General features: G+C 58.5%; 1 protein-coding gene across 1 annotated transcript; it reads left to right on the forward strand.

Moving 5' to 3' along the window:
• The first annotated feature begins 434 nt into the window (after window positions 1-434).
• Window positions 435-9793, forward strand: SPINDOC (spindlin interactor and repressor of chromatin binding). Its single transcript, XM_077759579.1, has 7 exons — window positions 435-470; window positions 1289-1394; window positions 2027-2356; window positions 2441-2590; window positions 2804-2941; window positions 3114-3314; window positions 9002-9793. The coding sequence occupies exons 1-7, from the start codon at window positions 435-437 to the stop codon at window positions 9211-9213; spliced, it is 1173 nt and encodes a 390-aa protein (XP_077615705.1). The 3' UTR covers window positions 9214-9793.
• The last annotated feature ends 213 nt before the right edge of the window (window positions 9794-10006 follow it).

Genomic DNA, 10006 nt, shown 5'->3' on the forward strand with positions numbered 1-10006 from the left:
TGGTGTGGTCGGAGAGGCATCAAACACGTGTGTTTAGCTTCCATGGGAGAGTCTGGCCTGAGGTAACAGATAGCGGAATCGTGAGCAGGCAGGCGATGGGAAAGAGGAAGACGGAAGGGGTCCAAGAACTGACTGACTTGGGGAGCCCTCCCTCATCAAACATTTTTTTGTTAACATTTGTTTATTTTGAGAGCGAGCGGGGGAGGGGCAGAGAGAGAGAGAATCCCAAGCAGGCTCAGCACTGTCAGCCCAGAGCCCAACTCTGGGCTCATTCCTGTGAACTGTGAGATCATGATCTGAACTGAAATCAAGAATCGATCACTTAACTGCCTGAGCCACCCAGGCGCCCCAGTCTCCTCAAACATTTCTGGAAGCCTCTACATGTCAAGCGTTGTTCTTGACGCCGGAGGTACCCGTGGGACCAACCGGAAGTCATGGCGTTCTGGAGCCTACAGTCCAGTGAGGAGACAGTGCGCAAGTGGAACACACATTAGGCCAGGTTGGGGGGGCTGAGGGGGGAAACGAGGAGTGAAGGGGAGTGGGGTGCTCGGTGAGGCAGACGGCAGGGACCAGAGAAGGCCGTCGTGAGAAGATGGTCCCTCAGCGGCGCGCTGAAGGAAGCAGGAGCCGAGCAAGCGCCTGAGAACATGACAAGGAACCACCACAAGTGACTGAGAAAAGAGCCCCAGGGAAGTACAAGATGAACCCCCAGGAGCTGGTGCCCGGAAGCCCAGCGACAAAAATCAAGGCAGAAGGAGGGACGGGTCAGATGGTGAAGTTGAAGAAGCAACTGCTGGGTTGAGCGTTGGTGACCTTGACGAGGGCTGTATTGGAGGAATGGTGGGAAAGGGCCCGCTGGCAACCAGGAGGTCAGGGCTCGTGTTCACAGTCACAGGGGAGATAAGACCTGGATCTTCCGAGCCCTGGCCAGTCCTCGGACCCGTGTCGAATGCCACTGCTTGCACGCAGTCCCTAGGAGTGGGGGCCTCCCGTTGTGTTCCACCCCGTCTTCTCAGGGAAGAGAGAGGTGCGGCCAGCAGAGATCACGGGGATTCTGCAGAAAGCTAACATGGATCGAGCAGGAAAGGGTTGCTGCCTTCCCAGAGCTTGTGGTCCGTGTGCACGAAGAGCGGATGCGAGGCAGGTCAATGAGCTCGCGCCTGCAGATGCTCTGGAAAGGGGTTGTGACGGCATAGGATGGCCTTGTGAAGGGGCCTCACCAGGTACGGAAACAGACATGCCCGTCACTCACCCACTGAAGGCTCACCAACCCTCTCCTTCGTGCCAGGCCCTGTGGGGACAAGATGATGAAATTTACCGCTCTTGTCCTCCAGAAAGTAAGCACCGTGGCCTGGAAGTCAGGTGTGGCTACAACCAGCTGCCAGGGCTGGGAGGTCAGGAAGCCACCCCAGGAGTGGCTCCTTGAGCAGAGCTGCAAAGGTAGTAGAAGAGGGGCGCCTGGGTGGCTTAGTCGGTTAAGCGTCCGACTTTCGCTTAGGTCATGATCTCGCGGTTCGTGGGTTCGAGCCCCGCGTCGGGCTCTGTGCTGACTGCCAGCTCAGAGCCTGGAGCCTGTTTCAGTCTGTGACTCCCTCTCTCTCTGACCCTCCCCTGCTCACGCTCGCTCTCTCTCTAGAAATAAATAAAAAAAACCTTAAAAAAAAAAAAATTAAAAAAAAAAGGTAGTAGAAGAATTTGTCGGACTGGTCAGGATGGCCTGGATGGGTGTGCCCAGGCCGAGGGCAGGCAGGCCCACAGCCTGTTGGAAAAACCTGTGGTCCGACACCAGATTGAGAGAAGGTCCGGAGTGAGACAGCAGAATGCCAAGGCACACAGCTTGTGATTCATACGGTTAGTGAGCGCCTCGCGGTCTGCAGGAGAAGGGAGAGAGAGAGACACTGGGTGGGAACGTTCCTCCCCGCAACTCCCTCCCCCCCGCTCCCCCAAGTTTGGGGAGTCATGTTGTAAGTATTCCAGCCGTGGGCACCCTTACCGATCACCCCCGCCGCCGCCTCTCCCCCTGCAGTGGCCCAGCAGGAGAAGACGCCACCGCCTAGGCCCAGCCTGCTGGAGGCGGGCGGCGATGGCTGCGAGGAGCCCAGGCAGCAGGTGTCTTGGGAGCAGGAGTTCCTGGTGGGAAACAGCCCGGGAGGCAGCGGGCGAGCGCTGTGCATGGTGTGCGGGGCCGAGATCCGGGCCCCTTCCGCGGACACAGCACGCATGCACATTCTGGAGCAGCACCCTCACACCCTGGACCTGAGCCCCTCGGAGAAAAACAACATCCTGGAGGCTTGGAGTGAGGGGGTGGCCCTTTTGCAGGACGTCAGAGTGGAGCAGCCTTCTTCACCCACCTCAGGTACTTGGGACTCGGGGGGCCGGGGGTGGAGGGCGGAGGGGCAAGACAAGCGCTTGGAGCTCACCGGGTGTTGGCCGCCTGCAGACCTGGGCCACGATGTCGAGGCCGACCCGGACTCCGACGCGGACCCTGCCAAAATGCCAGCAGAGATTGTCGTTCTCCTTGACTCCGAGGACAACCCGTCTCTCCCGAAAAGGAGCCGGCCCAGGGGACTCCGCCCCCTCGAGTTTCCTGGTCAGTCTTCGAAAGTCCTTGAGGCTGAGCTGGGGAGAGGGGAGCGTGCGCCCTGTGTTCTGTGTGGAGAGAGGCTCAGGAGCAGCCCCTTCCTTTCTTTCCTTGTTTTGTTTTACTTTATTTTTTCTTTTTTGGGGGGGAGGGGAGCGGTGGAGAGGAATGGAGGGAGAGGCGCAGCCCCTTTAAAAGGTATGGGGTCTTTTCATTCCGTAGCTGCTCCTGCCTCAGAGCCAGGAAATAAGAAGCCCCGTGGTCAGAGATGGAAGGAGCCTCCTGGGGAAGAGCCAGTCAGAAAGAAGAGAGGCAGACCCATGACCAAAAACTTGGACCTGGACCCAGGCCCTGACCCAGGTGACGGGGAGGCCTGGTGCGGGCGCAGGTGTGGGCTCTGGCCACAGTGCTCCGAGAGGAAAGCCCAGCCAGTGAGGGGGAGGGGAGTGGGGTCGAGAGGTGGGGAGGGCGATCCAGGCCGTCGGATTCTGGCTTTCTCAGACCCACGGTTCCGTCCCGTGCTTCCTTCCAGACCCCCCGTCACCTGACTCGCCCGCTGAGACGTTTGCGGCTCCCGCCGAGGTCCGCCACTTCACGGACGGCAGCTTCCCCCCGGGCTTCGCCCTTCAGCTCTTCTCCCACACCCAGCTCAGGGCGGCGGACAACAAGGACTCACCCGGAGAGGGCAGAGCTGCTGACGGAGGCCTTCCCCCGCCGGAAAGCCCCTCCCCAGGTGAGCTCCTGAGAGGGGACCTGGGGGGGGGTATGTCAGGCAGGCGCATCCCTGGGGCCCGGCCTCCTCAAGGCTGCTCTGCAGCAGAGGCTGGGGTAGAGGTGGTTAGCACTCGGCCGTCCTGAGAGGCGGGGCCGGAGGCAGGCAGAGTTGAGTGACAAGTGACCGGCTGGCTCCTTGGGGAGTGTCGTGGAATTGGTCACTGGGTCGGGCTAGGCCAGCGCTCCCAGAGCCTGGCACCCACGACCACGCTTGAGTCTGATTCCACCCGGAACACCCGAGCTGCCCACCTCGCCCTGGTGGCGCAAGGGCCCGAGCGGGGCCTGGAACGGGAGACGGGAGCCGTGGTGAGCACAGGCTTTTACAAGACCACAGTTTACTGTGTCTTAGTCCCAGAGGTCAGAGGCCTGGAAGGGGCCTCCCTGAGCTAAAAGCTGGGTGTTGGCAGGGTCCTGTTCCTTTCTGGAGGCTCCTGGCAGGTGGGGAGGGGGAGTCTATTTTCTCGTCCTGCCCAGCTTCTCCAAAGCTGTGGGCATTCCTTGGCTCATGCTCTCCTCTGTCTTCAAAGCCAGCGGCGGCCAGTAGAGTCCTTCTCCGGATGCCATCTTTGGTCTGTCTCTTCTGCCTCCCTCTCCCCCATGGGGACCCTTGTGATTACATTGAGCCCACCCGGATCATCCAGGACAGTCCCTTTATTTTGAAGTCCACCGATTAGCAACATTTATTCCACTTACAGCCTTAATTCTCCCTCACCCCGTAACAGACCGTATTCTCCGGTCCCGGGGATTAGGGTGACCAGTACTCTGCCTGCCGCGGTCACGTAGCCAAGCAGTGGCAGAATCCACATTAGACTGGAACGCGTTCTGGAAGGGCAGAGGTTGAGCCCGCTCCCTACTCACCTCTCCACGCCAGACATCGTGGGCTCAGGAAGTGGTTCTTGCAGGAGCGAGTGAGTGGCGCGTGCACAGCGCCTGGTGCTGGCCTGTCAGAAGTTCGGAGTTAGCGCTGAGGGGAAGCTAGCACACGAGGTGCCGGGGGCTCCCCAGAGCAGGGCTCTCAGAAAGGAGCTGTCCTTTCTGCATAAAGAAAACTGCCGGCGTGTCCCTTCCGCGCCACCTCGCTCCCCAGCGGTGACTGCCGTTACTCGGTTTGTGTCCTCGAGACCTTTTACAGAGCTCGGGGTGCGTCCGTGTGTCCGTGCACCTGCGCCCTTTTGCCTGGTGATGTTTTACCGAAGTGGGTTCTGCTTTTTCTAATCTTGAGGCAGACCTCACCCCTTCACGTAGATCACGGTTGTAACTGTCTCAAGTTTCAGCTTGAGCCACATTCCAGTCCTGCCTCCCCGAGACTGTGTGCTCTGCTTGGACTTGAGCGTTGCCCGAGCTTCCTCCTTCTCTTCGGTGGATCACTGCTCTAAGTGGCTGACCGCTTCCACTGTTTAACGGGTCTTCTGGTTTCATTCTCGAAAGGGAGCCTTCATTTTGAGTCCTGGGGTACCCTGTGCCCAAATTCCACCCATCTGGAGTGGTGAGTAGCTGAGAAGGGAGTCCCTGAGGTCTCAGGTTCTTTTGGGGTGCGTGGGCAGAGTCTCCGAGGCCTTGGGGGTTCCGTAATCTTGTGAGAGGGCTTTTCTCGGCAGCGGCAGGATCTAGGGAGGTTGGAGGGGGGCCCAGAACCTGCAGCAGACACTATGCAGCCCTGAGGGATGCACTCTGGAAAAATGACATGAGCAAGGCAGCCTCTGTCCCCAAGAAACTTCCTGTTTTTGGTGTACAGGTTGGATGGAGGCAGTACCACAGCGGGTAAAGGACAGTGGGGTACCCGCCATAGTTCTGTGCAGAGCACAGGCTCTAGAGCAGTGGTCTGACTGTTTCTGGATCCCAAAGCTCGGACAGGTTTCTCAGAAACCTGCGAGGCATCCACCAGAATGTCTTCACTTCGGGTTGCTTTTACATGTTGAAGTTCTCAGGAGATTCTGAGCAAAGATTCTTCCACTTTAAAAGAGTTATTAGAAAGTCAAGGACTCTGAAAATGGAAAAGGTCACTGCAGTGAGGTCAGCTGAGCTGATGGATGTAACTCTGAAGCCAGGGAAGACCTTCTAGAACTTTCCAGGGGCCTTGCAGGATGAGAGTGGGGACGTGTGCAAGCCGAGAGAGAGAAGGTGAACCTTAAAGACCCCACTCACAAATTGTGAGAAAAAGAGCCTCTTTGTCTTGCTAGTGGTGAATTTGAGTAAGACCTTGAGACCTGGCTTTTAGGATTCCTTGGCCAGGCCCGGGACGTTTACAGGGTGGGCCAAGGAAAGATTGTGTGTGCGTGTGCATGTGTGCGAGCTTCACGAGGGTTAGGGTCCTTGTTCACTGCTGTATCCTCTGCACCCAGTCACATGCCTGGTGTAAAAGAAAGCCCTCAGTGAAGATTTATTAGAGGAAGAATGGGTGGCAGCTGCCTTTACGTGTCATCGGGCAGTGACATTTTCAGTTGCTGCTAGAAACAAGCCTTAATGAGAACCGAGAGCAAAGAACTCAGGCCCACCCTCTGGAGAAGGTGTGTGCAGGTGTGCACGCGTGCACAAATGTGGGAGAAGAAGGGGGGAACGAGACTGGAGAAGCCACGAGGTTTGGGCTTCCCAGGACAGAAGGGGATCAGTTCTGGGCTTGGAGTGCAAAACGGGGTCGGCTTGGCCCTGGGGACTGATAGACCCTCCTGGCCTGCTCTTTCTTGGCCCTGGGACCCCTGACCATACATGATTTCTGGCAGGACATCACACCTCAGGCCTCACTCTCCTGATGCTCCCCTTTCCACCCGCCCTCACCTCTGCCCTCCATGCTACCACAAAGAATCCGTACTTCATTCCATTGCTTTGAGAAGCCCATAGGTTAGTGAGCTCTTACTCTATGCTGGACTCGTTAGCACTGTAGCGTGTTCTCTCTTTAAATCCCCAGTCACCGCATACAGTATTATGATTTCCGTTTTGGAGAAGAGGAAACAGCCGGGGGGACGTAAGGCACCTCTCAGGGCCCCTCACCCAGTAAGCAGCGGCCTCTGTGCGTTGCCACCTGTGCCCATCCCCTCCAGCATCCCAGCTGCAGCCTCCGCCTTCTCTCTGCTGCTGGGACGAGACGGCTCCTGGCAAAGCCTAGGCCTCTGGACCCACTGCTTGCGCCCACCCCCCACCCTGCTGGCTGCGCTCTCCTCTGTCCACCGTCAGTTTGTCCCTCTCCTCCAGATCCTACCCAGCAGCCTACACCAAACTGATTTTTCCCTTCTTGACCTCGCAGCCCTCCCTAGCCACTGCACCGTGTGTCCCCAAACCTTTTCGGCAAAGCTGGGGAGCATTTTCTACACTATCTTGCCCTCGTCTGTCTGGGAGCCATTTCCGTCCGATTCCCCTCCTCCCGTCTCCTGCTGAAATGGCTTTTCTGGCCAGGTCACCGTTGACTCGTCTAAGGTGAAACTCTAGCCGTCAGTCCTCTGTCCTTACCTTAACCTTTTCTGATTTAGCAGTAATGGTGACCCTGCCCCTGACTCCTTCCCAGAGCTGCCTTCTGCCCTTGGGGTCTTCTTCCAGCCTCACCCGCTGTTCTCTTTCTACCGTCTGTTCTACACAAGGCTCCCTGAGTCGGGGCTGATGCTTATCTTTCCTCTCCTTTCTTGAATGTAAGCTGCTTCAGGTTCGGATGTGTTTGTGTCTGTTCCGTTTCCCGTGATCTCCCCATTTTCCAGCATGGGATCCAGATGTTGTTAAGGTGTTTGGCAAGTGAGTGGATAAGCGAGGGACTGGATACCTGAGCCATGGGGCAGGGCCTTACTCCCAGAGCAATCTGGTCCCAAGTTCTTGTGTTCACAGCTCCCACCCAGATCTGACCCCCTCCACCCCCGGGTTCCAGCCTCTCTTCTAGATGCCCGGGTGACATGTCTGTGGTTGTCTAGAAGATCTGTCAAACTGGCACATCAGAACTGAAGCCCCGTCTCCACTCCCTGCCCCCAGCCTTCTCTCCCCTTTCTCCATTCTGCACTTTCTCAGGCTAAGAAAGTTCTCCCTTTCATCCCCTTTCGCTTCCCAGGCTCCACATCAAGCAGTCGGCAAATCCCGTTAGCCCCACCTCCAAAATCTGTTCAGACTTCACCTTCCTGTCTCCCCACTGCAGCTACCTGGGTCCAGGCCATCTCCCTGGCCTGCCAGCATCTGGCCTTAGCCTGCTGAGGTCTGATCTCTTACAAGTAGCCAGGGTCCCTAATGAAAATCAAGTCGGGTGCTGTCACTGCCATTCTGGGGCACTCCAGATAAAAAGCCAGAGTCCTCGTGGCGACCGTGATGCTCGCCCCGACAAGCGTCCTTCCTCCCCTGCCCTGCGCACTCTGTGCCGCCACTGGTCCGCCATTCTACAGCAGCAGCTGTACACCACCAGGGCGTCGGCGTTTGCTCTTCCTCCTGCCTGGGATGCTGTTCCCCAGCTGCCCACACGGCCGATTGCTCGCTCTCTGTGCATCTTTGCTAACACACCCGCTGTAGAAGGACCTCCCTGCTCTGGTATATATAGCATTTTGCTTTGTTTCGGTCTGTACACAGCACGCTGCATCTTGTGTTGGTTTATCCTACTTACCGGCCCGCACCACTGGAACAGCACTTCTGGGAAGGCCACGTGTCTGCTATGTGCACGGTCCGAGCCCTGACAGCGGGGACGGTGCTGGGCGCAGCGTGGTGCCTGAGAACCTGTTGTTGAAGTCGGGGACAAATGAACGGGCTCGAGCTTGCTCTCAAGGAGCATCTAGTTCATCAGAGATGCGGGGCAGCTTCTGCAAACGCGGAGCAGAATTGCTCAGTTGCGGAACAACACTGGCAGCCGTTAAGCAGTTTAGAGCCTCCGCAAACTGTACGGCAAAACTGTGCCTGTTTTCTCGGCCGCATTTTAAATGCGGTCTCTAAAAACAGCCTAGGAACAACAGCACCGCCAAACTGATCCGTCTCAAAACAGACGTTGCAACCGTCCGCGTATTCTGTTTTGCTTTTCAGTGTAAAGTAACTTTTGCACACGGGCCGCACGAGAGCTCTGGGGAGCCCGTTCTTTCCCGCTGTGAGGGCCCGGTGTTGCTTCTTAGGAGGCTGCCGCCCCACCGCTCAGGTGGACGCCTGGTCCCCGTGTGGTGGGTGCCGACTCTCAGCAGGTGATGAGCCTGGTGAAGGCTGCAAAGCAGGGCTGGGGATGCCACGCCCGGCCCGTCCATCCAGTGCGCTCCCCTTGCCCTGCGTTTCCGTTCACGAGCCCTTTGGTGGGCAGAGCTGTGCCTTACTCTGTGTGCGGGCGTGCCCACGCGGGGCAGCAGCCCTGAGGCTCGGGCGCCCTCTAAGTTTCAGATGAAGTGGTCCACCGAAGGTAAGAGCTGAGGGAGGGAGGCCCACAGCACGGAGCCTCTGTTACGCGAGGGAGGAAGCGTGCGGGGCGTGTCCGGCTTCTGCCGCAGGAGCCGTGACCTTGGTCTCCCGTTGCCCATGCTCCCTGGATGAACCAAGAGTGGAGCGCCCCTCTGCCCGCGGGCTCTCCCCTCATACCAGGCCCCGGGCTGGGGAAATGAGGGTCCTGAAGTGGAGGTGCGGTTTACAGAGGCCTCCAGGGGGCGTCCTCGTGGGGGGGTCTGGAGGGCCCTGACTTGTGTGTGCTCTCTGCTTCCCATCCCTGCCCAGCTCCCCCTCCGGGGCTTCGCGGGACACTGGATCTCCAGGTTATCCGTGTGCGGATGGAGGAGCCCCCGGCAGTCAGCCTCCTGCAGGACTGGCCCAAGCATCCCCAGGGCACCAAGGGTGTGGGAGCAGGTGACACCCCGAACTGGCCTGCAGTTCTGTCGGAATCCAGCACCGCTGTGGGGGGGCAGCCAGAGGCAGGGGGCGGTGTATAGGTTCTTGCTTTCCTGGGGGAGGGGAGGGTGGAGGCAGGGTCCCCCTTTGGCTTATCACTCAGAGCTGCCCGGCTCGGCTGCCTGATGGAGAGAGTAAAACCGGGTGCCAAGGCAGGATGGAGGAGAGGAGGGGGGGGGGTGGCATCCGCTGTCTGTTGGGGGCGCTGGAAGCTGGCTACTCCTGGCAGGGCTCGGGGCCAGGCCCCGAGACGGGCAGTCGTGCGGTAGGGCATTGGGCCTGTGGAGAACACCTACCCTGATCCTTTTGCTGACCCAGACCTCTCTGTCCCCACTCCGTCCCCCCTCTCAGCCCCCACCATTCTCCCTTGGCACAGTGCCTTACACAAGAGGTGGTCATGATGGGGTTTGAATTGAGTCCCACTACCTCGGGGGACGCCTCTCCTCCCCCACCTGTTTAGGCTCCTAAACCAGGAGGCCTCCATTACCTCTTCCCGCTCCATCCCTGCAGGAGGCCTAAGCAGCCCACCTGGGGGCTTTTGTTCACTCCCTCCTTTCACCTGTTTTCCTGTTGTATATATTCTCCTTTGTTGACAATAAATTATTTTTTTTTATTAAGTAAGTTCCGTCTGGGCTGTCATTGGGGTAAGGGGGACATCCAGCCTCCCTGTGAGACCTTGAGGGGCAGGAGGGCTGGAAGAGGGTTCTGGGTGGGAGGCCAGAGCAGGGCCAGGCCAGGGCTTTGGTGGCTGGAGGACTGGGGCTGATTTGGTGCTGGTCAGAGGGACACCTCCCCCCTCCCCCCTCCCCCTTCCCCCTGCCCTTGAGAAGGGGT

The sequence above is a fragment of the Crocuta crocuta genome, unplaced genomic scaffold (genome assembly GCF_008692635.1).
Source record: "Crocuta crocuta isolate KB4526 unplaced genomic scaffold, BGI_CrCroc_1.0 scaffold53, whole genome shotgun sequence".
Taxonomy (NCBI): Eukaryota; Metazoa; Chordata; class Mammalia; order Carnivora; family Hyaenidae; genus Crocuta; species Crocuta crocuta.